Source organism: Carlito syrichta, unplaced genomic scaffold (assembly GCF_000164805.1).
Source record: "Carlito syrichta isolate Samal-C Ts95f unplaced genomic scaffold, Tarsius_syrichta-2.0.1 Scaffold94740, whole genome shotgun sequence".
Lineage (NCBI taxonomy): Eukaryota > Metazoa > Chordata > Mammalia > Primates > Tarsiidae > Carlito > Carlito syrichta.
The window spans coordinates 376,172-388,397 of NW_007038836.1; the positions used below are offsets into that span (position 1 = coordinate 376,172).

Below are 12,226 nucleotides of genomic sequence, written 5' to 3' on the forward strand. Positions count from 1 at the left end.
AGGCAATCCACTCACCTCAGCCTCCCAAAGGCACGGGATTACAGGCTGAGCTGCCGAGCCTGGCTACTTTTTTCTTTAAAAAATGAGACTGGTTGAGCCTCTGGGTTTGAGACCCGCCTGGGCAACTTGGTGAGACCTCATCTCTACAATAAATAATAATAATAAAAAAAAAAAATTAGCTGGGCGTGGTAGCACGCACCTGTAGTTCCAGCTAACTTGGAAGGCTGAGGTGGAAGGATCGCCGGAGCCCAGCAGGTCGAGGCTGCGGTGGCCGGGAGCGACCACTGCCCTCCAGTCTGGGCGACAGAGTGAGACTCTAACTCAAAAAAAAACAAAACTGAGACTGTGCTGGGAGCGGTGGCTCGAGCCTATAATCCCATCACTTATTTGGGAGACTGAGGCAAGAGGATTGCCAGAGTTCAGGAGTTTGAGACCAGCTTGGGCAACTTGATGAGACCTCATCTCTACAATAAATCAAAAGGTAAGCCGGGCATGGTAGCATGCACCTGTAATTCCAGCTACTTGGAAGGCTGAGGTGGGAAAAAAAAGAGACTGAAAGGTGATTGGAAAGGCATGAAACATGGTGAAGACTTTGTTTCAGAAAAACAGTATTGGGATTATCAAATAATTTTTGGTAAAAAGTCTCTTGTTCATGGTATGGACTACTGCTGTAGATTTGTTTTCTTTTAGGACTTTTCAGGAAACTTTTCATCATAAATATAGTCTCAGTTATAAACTCTGATTTTAGTGATGGTATCTATGATGAACTATACTGACCTCTTTAGTGTTTTATTCAGTATCAAGTAAGTTGGATGCAGTGCCAAAACATTCATTTTTTTTTTTTTTTTAATCCCAATTTTTTTTTTTTTGAGTTGGAGTCACTCTTGTAAATAGTGCACAGGGTTACGAAGCTAAAAAAGGAGAATTGGTGAAGTTATCAAATGTTTCGGTGGGGTTTTTTTTGTTAATGTAAATTAGGCAGTGGTTACTTCTAGGCTTACAAAAAGGTTCATGAAGTTATTTATTGTCTTGTTAGGAATTCTCAACATCTGGCTCATCAAATACAGATACTGGTAAAGTTACTGGGACCTTGGAGACCAAATATAAATGGTGTGAGTATGGTCTGACTTTCACAGAAAAATGGAATACTGATAACACTCTGGGAACAGAAATCGCAATCGAAGACCAGGTAACATTTTGAAAACAGGCTTTAGTATTTTTATTTTTGTATTCCAAAAAGAAATAAAGCTGAAAAATTCTTTTTTTTCCAAAACAGATTTGTCAAGGTTTGAAACTGACATTTGATACTACCTTCTCACCAAATACAGGGTAAGCGCAGATATTTTTATCTGCACTACATTTACAAAACATTCCTCTTGTGTATATTTAGGAGCAGCAGTGTACATTTACTGTTTGATAGCTTAATAAGCTGCTTTGTGATGCCAAATCTCTGTTTCTCCTTTTGGAACACTGTGGTTACTATCACTAGCTTGCCTTCCAATATTTGGCTCCTCATTGTGGTACTAACTTAAGTGATTAAAGTGTTACTAAGACGGTTTTGTGACTGACTGTTCTTCAAAGCAGTCTTCAGTGATGGTGGCAGTTTCCCCATGTGCCCTTGTTTTTAGTTTGTTGAGCTGTTTTTTGTATGGCTGCTTTTTTTTTACTCCATAGTCATACTGCAGTTAATTTTTTTGAGTTGGAGTCTCACTCTGTCACCCAGGCTAGAGTACATGGTCACAGCTACCACAGACTCAGTCTGCTGGGCTCAGGCGATCCTTCTTCCACAGCCTTCCAAGTAGCTAGGACTACAGGGGCATGCCACCACACCCGGCTAATTTTTAAAAATTATTTATTGTAGAGACGGGGGTCTCACCATTTTGCCCAGACTGGTCTCAAACTCCTGGGCTCAGGCAGTCCTGTCGTCTTGACCTCAAAGTGCTGGGATAACCGTCATGAGCTACCACTCCTGGCCTAATACAAGTCTTTTTTGTGCTCCCTGCAGAAGTTATGTATGTACGTCTTTCCCACTGGCATCAGTTTGAAGTCGGTTTGTTCTTTTTCCAGAAAGAAAAGTGGTAAAATCAAGTCCTCTTACAAGAGGGAATGCATCAACCTTGGTTGTGATGTTGACTTTGATTTTGCTGGACCTGCAATCCATGGTTCAGCTGTCTTTGGTTATGAGGGCTGGCTTGCTGGGTACCAGATGACCTTTGACAGTGCCAAATCAAAGTTGACCCGGAATAACTTTGCAGTGGGCTACAGGACTGGGGACTTCCAGCTGCACACTAATGTGTAAGTATTTCTTTTGTAGGATATTTTGACATAGGCCCTCAGAGGATATTTGATGCCTATCACCCCGAGGTGCAACCTGAAGGATTTTCTTAACAACAACAAAAGAATCACCTTTGGACGTTTCTAGGGTGCCACTCAAGCCTATAATGAAAAATGCTAGTCTTACCTTTGATGCTGAGAGAGTAAATGTTCATTAGATATGAGACTTAAAGTGTTTTGTATTTTTATTTTATTCTTATATATTTTTATTTTTTTGAGTTGGAGTCTCACTCTGTCACCCAGACTAGAGTGCAGTGGCCGCTCCTGGCCACTGCAGTCTTGACCTGCTGGGCTCCGGCGATCTTTCCGCCTCAGCCTTCCAAGTAGCTGGAACTACAGGCACGCGCTACCACGCCTGGCTAATTTTTTTGATTTGGTGTAGAGATGAGGTCTCGCCAAGTTGCCCAGGCGGGTCTCAAACCCGTAGGCTTAGGCAATCCACTCACCTCAGCCTTCCGAAGTGTGGGATTACAGGCTGAGCCACCCAGCCCGGCTGAGCACTGACTTTTAATTAAATGTAGTGTTATAAATCAGCCTATGCCTTATACATTATTACGTTGTTTATTCTAGATCTACTAATTTAAAATATCTTATAGCAATGATGGGACAGAATTTGGAGGATCAATTTATCAGAAAGTATGTGAAGATCTTGACACTTCAGTAAACCTTGCTTGGACATCGGGTACCAACTGCACTCGTTTTGGCATTGCAGCTAAATACCAGTTGGATCCCACTGCTTCCATTTCTGTGAGTACTTTTGTGGGCCTACAATGGGGTTTTGGTTGTGGAAGTTAATCTTTGGGTATATTGAATTGTGTTGAAAATTTGAATTGTGATTCACACTCCCCAGTTTACAGACAGAATGGTATTAGAATTTGGAATGCTGCTTCTTCTATGGAGACAGGTTTGATTTCCAGGCCAGGCCGCAAGAGTTTAACCTCAAAAGCTGCTGAATTACTATTGATAGTAACACTGAGCCTTAAACCTGTCTAAGCACAGCTGTAGCCAGTATTTTGGGCAGTTCTTACTTATGCTGGGCAATAATACTACTTTAACTATTACTTTGTTTGTATTTTTATTTTTTGAGTCAGATTCTCACTCTGTTGCCCAGACTGGGGTGCAGTGGCATGCTTATGACCACTGCAGCCTTGACCTGCTAGGTTAGGTGATCTTTCTGCTTCAGCCTTCCAAGCAGCTAGAACTACAGGTGCACATCGCCATGCCTGGCTAGCTTTTTATTTATTTATTGTAGAGATAAGGTCTTGCCAAGTTACCCAGGCTGGTCTCGAACTCATGGGCTCAGGCAGTCTTCTCTCTTCCGCCACCCAAAGTGCTAGGGCTGCAGGCATGAGCCACTGTGCCTGGCGACTTTTTCTTTTTGTGATTTACAGAATATTTTTGGATTTGATCTGAGAGGTCATTGGTATATGTCTTTTTGTGGGTAAAGAAAGTGAAGCCTGGCTAGGGAAACGAATTGCCACTGCTGGGGATGGGGTGGGGGACATGGAGCCAGCACTGACTTCTATATTTTTTTATTTTATTTTATTTATTTATTTTTTTGAGTTGGAGTCTCACTCTGTCGCCCACACTGGAGTGCAGTGGCCGCTCCTGGCCACCACAGCCTCAACCTGCTGGGCTCTGGCGATCCTTCCGCCTCAGCCTTCCAAGTAGCCGGAATTACAGGCATGCGCTCCCACGCCCGGCTGATTTTTTTAATTTATTGTAGAGATGGCAATCCACTCACCTCAGCCTCCCAAAGGCGTAGGATTACAGGCTGAGCCACCGAGCCCGGCTTGTTTTTTTATTTTAGTCCTGTCTAGGGTCAGCAGCTCATCCAGTTTTGCCTAGGACTGTATCCTAAAAGTCCTATATCCTGAAGGTTCCTTCTCCCTCTTCCTAATCCTGGGCAGACTGGGATGGTTGTTCACTTTAGTTCTGTCCTTAGACTCTTTCTGCTGTTTTTCTTTTTCTTTTTTTGAGTTGGAGTTTCACTCTGTCACCCAAGCTGGATTTCAGTGGCATGCTCAGGGCCACCGCAGCCTTGACCTGCTGTACTCAGGCTATCCTTCCAATTCAGCCTTCCAAGTAGCTGGAACTATTAGGCACATGCCACCATGCCTGGCTGATTTTTTTTGACTTCTTGTAGAGACGAGGTCCTACCAAGTTGCCCAAGCTAGTCTCGAACTTCTGGGCTCAGGCAGTCCTCTCTCCTCAGCCTCCCAAAGTGCTGGGATTACAGGAGTGAGCCACTCCACCCAGCTTGCTGTTTATTTCTTAAGTCATAGTGGGTTGAGTAAGAGGGAATACAGTATGAGGGTGTTGAGGGGCTGGCTTCAGTTTCAGGCGGCTCATCAGCTGTACCTGTGTGTCAGTTGCTTACAGGTCGGGGACTGTGTGTACTGGGAATGAAAGAAAGTTAAACCACCCATGAGAGTTATTTCTGTTACATAAAGTGCTCATCATTCCTGAGGACAATATTTTTTGGTGATTTGGGTGGTTAGTTTTTAAGTCTCATTCTTCCTTTTTGAATTGGGTCTCAACTCTGTTGCTTAGGCTGGAGTACAGTCGCATGTTCACAGCTCACCACAGCCTTGACATCACTCTTAGGCTCAGGTGATTCTCCTGCCTCAGCCTCCTGAGTAGCTGGGACTGCAGACACTCACCATCATGCCTGGCTAAGTTTGATTTTTGTAGAGACAAACTTGCTATGTTATCTATGCCTGGCTCAAGTGATCCTCCTGCCTTGGCCTTCCAGTCTTGTTTTATCTCAGCACAGCTGTCATCAGAAAATGAGAAGCACGCAAAATTCATTGGCTGGGCAGTGATTTCCTGTATTTTTCCCTTCTCTGTTTCTTTCTTTCTTTTTTTTTTTTTTTTTGAGTTGGAGTCTTACTTTGTCGCCCAGACTGGAGTGCAGTGGCCGCTCCCGGCCACCACAGCCTCGACCTCCTGGGCGCCGGCGATCCTTCCGCCTCAGCCTTCCGAGTAGCCGGAATTACAGGCGCGCGCTACCATGCCTGGCTAATTTTTTGATTTATTGTAGAGATGAGGTCTCGCCAACTTGCCCAGGTGGGTCTCGAACCCGTGGGCTCAGGCAATCCACTCACCTCAGCCTCCCAAAGCGCGGGATTATAGGCTGAGCCACCGAGCCCGGCTCTTTCTCTGTTTCTAATTGTACTACTTCAACAAAAACCTCAGGATTCACACAGCACACTATTCTCAATTAGTTGCATTTGCTATTTCCTCAAATGTATGTCTGTGGTACCATAATAGATTTAATGACCGTGGGGAAGAAGCTTCCCTCAGCCACTGGTGGCTCATTGTTAAAATGAGAAGGCAGTTTGGGACCTATGTGTCATTGAGTGACTGACTCCTGGGAATTAGTTTGAAAACATACTTGGCATTTCCTACCTTAGTAGTGTTAGCTCTGACTCCAATTCAGCAGTGTGGAAGCATTGCTTAATGCTCTTTGTGATATTACTAAGTATATATATTTGCTCTTAACTTCCAGTTTCCTGGCATACAACTTCCAAGATTCTTGGGATCTTCCAAATGTTAGGTGTCTTTGTATGCTTATGAGTTGATTGGTGGCTGATCACCTTTTGGTAGCTTCAGAATTGTACTAATCATTGAAAAGACCAAGGCATGATTAGAGGGTTGGGATGTTCAGCCCCAGCCTTCAATCTCTGGGAAGGGGAAAGGGACTGAAGGTTAAGTTGATCACCAGTGGCCAGTGGTTTAATCAGACATGCCTGTGTAATGAATCCTCATGAAAACCTGAAAGGACAGGTTTCTGGATAGCTGAGCCCATGGAAGTTATTGGAGGGTAGTATTCCCAGAAAGGGCATGGAAGTTCTGTGCCTTTTCCCATGCCTTGCCCCGTCATCTCTTCATCTGTATCCTTTTTTTTTTTTTTTGAGTTGGCGTCTTACGGCCACTGCAGCCTCGACCTGCTGGTCTCTGACAGTCCTTCCACCTCAGCCTTCCAAGTAGTTGGAACCACAGGCGTGCATTACCACACCCAGCTAATTTTTTGATTTGTTGTAGAGGTGAGGTCTTGCCAAGTACAGGCTGGTCTCAAACCCATGGGCCCAGGCAGTCCCTCTCACCTGGCCTCCCAAAGTGTTGGGATTACCAGCATGAGCCACTGCGCCCAGCTTCCTTTGTAATATCTTTCCCAGAAAGGGCATGGAAGCTTTGTGCCTCTTCCCATGCCTTGTCCTGTCATCTCTTCATCTGTATCCTTTGTAATATCCTTTTTAACAACTGGTAAGTGTAAACAAAATGTCTCCTCAAGTTCTGTGGCCCACTGTAGCAAAGTAATTTGAACCCAATGGGAACCTCAGTTTATAGCTTCTAGGTCTGAAGCATAGGTAAAACAACCCGGAGCTTGCAGATGTCAAGGTGGGGAAGTAGGCAGTCTTGTGGGACTAATTGTTTAACCTGTGGGATCTGATGTTATTTTCTAAGTGGAATTGAATCGAATTAGAGGACACTCAGCCAGTGTCTGCTGTAGAATTTATTGGTTGCGTGGTGTGTGGAGAAAACCCACACACCTTTGGTCATAGAAGCATTCTGTAAGAGTATAAACATTCTGTGTTGTAGGAGAAACTGAGGTTATTTCCCCCTATATCAGAATTGGCATCAGACTCTGGATTTGCTAGAATGGCTCATGGAAACATGATTTGGGAAGAAAAAGGATGAATGGGTGGGAAATGAGGAACTTTTGATTCCTGGGTGGTCATCCTTGGTCTGGAACCACAGCTATGCTGCCCTCAGGTACTAAAGGTAAAAGTTACCAGTGGAATTTAGAGACGGATCCAACTCCTAGGAAGTTGGCTCACTGGATGCCTACGGAATTGAAAACTAATAGGAAAGAAGCAAAGTAAAATTGTTACCTGTAGTAGCTAAAATGAAAGTAAAAGAGAGTGCTAGGTCATACACTAGACTAAGCTTGGACTTCAGTGGGTGTGAGCTTTGGCTACCAGCCTCAGAGATACCCTCCAAGGGAAAAATTATGCAGGAACAACAAAGTACCGCTAAGACCTGTGTGTTAATGTAGGAGAAGGGCAGAACTAAGAAACTATTTGTTAGGTAAAAATCCCAGCAGGGCCTCCAAAATGTTAGCTCAGGCCCACTGGTGGGTGTGTGTTTGAGATCTGGTGCTGCACGAAAGATGCAAGTAATTGCACAGAAGTTAGATAGGAAAATATAGTTTATTTAAAAAGTAAATTAGAGAAGGAGAGAAAGGATTCACTTCCCCAAGGTAGGGGAGGGAGCTAAAGCTTACGGAAACATGGCCTGGCCTTAACAAAAATGGCTGCTCGAGGCTGAATGCTTTTTTTTTTTGCGTTGGAGTGTCACTCCGTAGCCCAGACTGGAGTGCAGTGGCCTCTCCCAGCTACCGCAGCCTCGACCTGCTGGGCTCCGGGGATCCTTCCGCCTCAGCCCTCCAGGTAGCTGGAACTAAAGGCATGCGCTGCCACATCCAGCTAATTTTTGATTTATTGTAGAGACGAGGTCTCACCAAGTTGCCCAGGCGAGTCTCGAACCCACGGGCTCAGGCAATCCACTCACCTCGGCCTCCCAAATCGCGGGATTACAGGCTGAGGCACAGAGCCCAGCCGAGGCAGAATGCTTTTAAACTTTTCCTTTGATGGGGCAGGTCGTTAAGGTGATTGGGTGGTGGTCTGTTTCAGGGCATCACTAAGGGGCAGGAAAGCACAGGTACTGACATCAGGTGGTGGTCAGCAGGTGGATGGGTGGGCTAGTCAGTCACATGAATGCTGCCATGGTGATGGAGTCTGCCCGGAAAGTCATAGGAGCTGATTAGGTTAACTTGTTATGCAAATACTTAGAATAGAAAAGCTAATTAGTACAAAACTGGATGGGGAGGGGGGTTGTAAGACAATTATCAATAGCTACCTCTTGAGAAACTGGTTCTGTCCTTGGCTAGTGATTAGAGGGTAAATTAACAGGGCAGAACTAGGCAGTGTTAAAATGGCTGCTGTTTAGCTTAAGATTATTCCATTAAGTCATTTCATGTTTGCTTTTCACACTTTCACTATTGAAACCAGAAGGTACAGTATGAATGAGTTGTTTCATTGTGTAGATTGGTACCATCAGTTTCCTTGAGGAGCCTTTTACTAAAATGAATTCGCTGAATAATTTAGGAGCAGTATCTTTGGCTTTAAACGTTACAGAGTAGAAGAACATGCTTGGGTTGATGCAAGAGCCACATCTCATTGAACAATCAAAGATGGCTGTATGTGACCCAGACACAACAGTTGTTTCCTAGGAAATGGCCAGCCTGGTAGACTGGATAAAAGTCACTATAAAGTGTGTTTATCCTGAGAAGGGGGCTGCCTAATGCCTATAAATGCTAAGTGGAACACCCCAGATGTAGTAGCTTGATATCCTTCATATGCAAGCCAGGGGCTGGCTGTATGATAACCATGATTCACCCACCGAATATGCCTATTACACAGGTTATGGTTAAGGGTGCCCTTTTAATATGGTTATCCCATATATAACCTTGGTGCTACAAACCAAAAGACAGTTCAAGAAGCCTTATTTAATTTGCTGTCTCAGCTTCCCCTCATCACGGGTCTTAAAGATGCAAATGCAGACTTAAGGCTTATTAACAAGAGAATGATGAAAGGCAGAGGAAAGAGTCAAATAATTTATGCCAGAAAGGTGGAAGTTTTAAAATGGTTAATAACAAATAAAATGAGTAAAGAACAAGTAGAAGTAGGAGGAAAAAGAAAGAAAAAGGAATGTCTGGGACTCTTGCAGCACAGTGGACATTAAGAAATGTGAGGTGGGATTGGCAGTAGCAGGAAACTGCCAGGGGAGATGGGGCACACCTCATTAACAAGGGTACTTGCATAATGAACATTTGTATACCCAACCCTGAATTGTACTCACATCTTTAAAATAAATAAAAAATAAAAAAAAGGAATGTGATGTACCAGTGCTTGGTGGCTCAGACCTGTAATTTCAGCACTTTTTAGGAGGCTGAGGTGGGAGGATTGCTTGAACCCAGGAGTTTGAGACCAGCTCAGGCAGCATAGTGAAACCGTGTCTCTAAAAAAACTTTTAAAAAAACCCAGATATACAAAAATATATTTTATTAAAAAATATAAGAAGTGTGATGGATAAAATGGCAGTTTAATGGGGGTTAAAACAAAGGTCTTCATACAACACTATTGAAGGTTGGGTGGACCAAAAACAGGTTTGCTGTATTTACCCCAGTTTGGAGAAATTTAAAAAGACAAGACAGAACTTACATTGAAAAATCTGTTCTGAAAGTGCCTGGACAGTATTTAGGCCGATACATCAAGATAAGATTGACAGATGGGCAAGGGTACATCCTGTTGAGAAGGCAAAGCAAATACCTCTAATTCTTACTGATCTTTTCTGTAATGAAACTGATTTGTACCATGATCATACTGCCATATGGCATAGATACTGTTGTTGATAAGATTAAACTCCCTCATGTACATAAGTCTTATGATAATACTGATCCTGATCATAAGTATTGGGAAATTGAGTTAAAGCCTTCTGGATGTAATACCTATGGAAAGTGCTGGCCTGAGGAATTGGATTTAGCTAACCATCAGATTATTTCTGTACTGAATAGTTCTGCACAAGGTATAAATAACAGACCAAAGGTGGGAGGAGCTAGTATAAAAATATGAAAATGTATATAATGACTTCTGTTGACCTAAAGAAAGAAACTGAGGCACAAAATAATGATTTTAAAGAGTTTACTTGAGCCAAGATGGAGGACAGTTGCCCAGAAGACTCAGACCCAAATAACCTTGGATTTGAGCTCCATTTGGCCTTTGTTACAATAAATTTTTTACTTTTTATTTTATTTTTTTTGAGTAGGAGTCTCACTCTGTCGCTCAGGCTGGAGTGCAGGGCATGCTCACGGCCACCATAGCCTTGACCTGTTGGGCTCAGGCAATCTTTCTTGTTCAGCCTTCCAAGTAGCTGGAACTATAGGCATGTGCCATCGTGCCTTGGCCAATTTTTGGTTTATTGTAGAGTTGAGGTCTCGCCAAGTTGTCCAGACTGGCTCGCCTCCACCTCCCAGAGTGCTAGGATTACGGGCTTGAGCCACTGTGCCTGGCTACAAGAAAGTTTGTAAAGGCAAAGTTGTTTGGCAGGAATTCTCATAGGTTTACAGAAATAACATCAATTAGTGATTGGTTATACATTGTTCTTTGTATCACAAACTCCAGGAACATGAAGATAATGGGTGAGGGTCACATTGTGCAGCTTGCAGTTACATTTTAGATATTTATCAACTGGCCTGGAAGATACAAGGAAGATAGAGCAAAATGCCTTTAAGCAATTGTGCCAGTGGGCATCAGGAGGGGTAGAGTGGTATGGTGTGACTAAAGTCTCATACTCATGTCTCTTTGGGCCTGGTACATTTTACATACCTCATATTCTTTAGACTGCTTTGAGCTATTTTTCTCACCTCATAGGACAAACTAGTTTTTTAAAATCTATCCCTACTCCATAGCGGCTTCTTGGCATATTTGTGTTTGTCCTCTTGCCATTTCTGTTATGCTCTTGACAGATACGATCTTTTGCTGTAAGGGATCCTTGTTTGAAATGCGGGGGTGGCCTGTGATACTATGATGTGTATATATATTTTGGGTTTTGTCCACAGTTCTGGCTCACAGCTTCTGTAACCCTTATACTTTCCCGAGTGACTAGAGCGATAAAAGTATCTTTTGTTAAAATATTTTGCTTCTTGAAACAGTTTGAAACAGTTTGAAACAGTTTCGGAGCATAAAGGTGAAAGTCTTTTGTTATTTATAGCAAGCCCCTTTCAACCACTTTTGCGTTAATGAGATGATTTTTGGATAGTACTTTGGGGAACCCACAGTCTGCTTCAGGAGGGGAAGGAGGAGAGGAGCTGAAGGTTGAATTAATCATCAATAGCCGATGATTAATCAGCCATACCTATGTAATGAAGTCTCCATAAAAATTCAAAAGGGGCTTGGTGGCTCAGCCTGTAGTCCCAGCACTTTGGGAGGTGAGTGGATTGCCTAAGCCCACAGGTTCAAGACCAGCCCTGGCAACTTGGTGAGACCTCATCTCTACAATAAATCAAAAATTAGCCAGGCATGGTAGTTCGTGCCTGTAGTTCCAGCTACTTGGAAGACTGAGGTGGAAGAATCGCCAGAGCCCAGCAGGTCGACACTTGGGTGGCTGTGAGTGTGCCATGGCACTCCAGCCTGGGTGACAGAGTAAGACTCCGACTCAAAGAAAATACAAAACCCAAAAGGACTGAGTTCAGGGGGCTTTCAGGGAGGTTAACACAATAATGTGCTGGGACAGTGGTGAACCCCAACTCCACAGGAATGGAAGCTTCTGCGCTCAGGACCCTTTCAAAACTTGCCCTATGTATTTGTTCATTTGGGTGTTCATTTACATCCTTTCAAATAACCTTTATAATAAACTGGTAAGTGTGTTTCTGTGAGTTCTCTGAGCTACTCAAGTAAATTAATCCACCCAAGGAATGGGTTTGTGGGAACCCCAGTTTATAGCTGATCTGTCAGAGGCATGGGCAGAAACAACCTGGAGTTTGCAATTGGAATTGGAATTGGGGAACACTTTTGTGGGATTGAACCCTCAACCTGTGGGATCTGATGCTATTCTCCAAGTATATAGTGTCAGAATTGAATTGAATTAGACGCCCATCTGGTGTCTGCTGTGGAACGTGGGGAACCCTCCCCCATCTTGTGGTGAGAAGACGGTAGGAGAAGCTGAGTTTGTTTTTTTTTTTTTTTGAGTTGGAGTCTCACTCTGTCACCCAGACTGGAGTGCAGTGGCCGCTCCTGGCCACTGCAGCCTCGACCTGCTGGGCTCC

The 12,226-nt window shown here is 43.6% G+C and overlaps 1 protein-coding gene across 2 annotated transcripts in view; it reads left to right on the forward strand.

The window, feature by feature from the left end:
- VDAC2 (voltage dependent anion channel 2) overlaps nt 1–12,226 on the forward strand; it is a 24,564-nt gene that overhangs the window by 8,120 nt on the left and 4,218 nt on the right. For both annotated transcript variants that reach the window (XM_008061577.2, XM_021714126.1), the window contains exons 5-8: nt 1,037–1,189; nt 1,277–1,329; nt 2,068–2,295; nt 2,931–3,081. In XM_008061577.2, the coding sequence (XP_008059768.1) occupies nt 1,037–1,189; nt 1,277–1,329; nt 2,068–2,295; nt 2,931–3,081 (585 nt within the window). The remainder of the gene's footprint in view (nt 1–1,036; nt 1,190–1,276; nt 1,330–2,067; nt 2,296–2,930; nt 3,082–12,226) is intronic.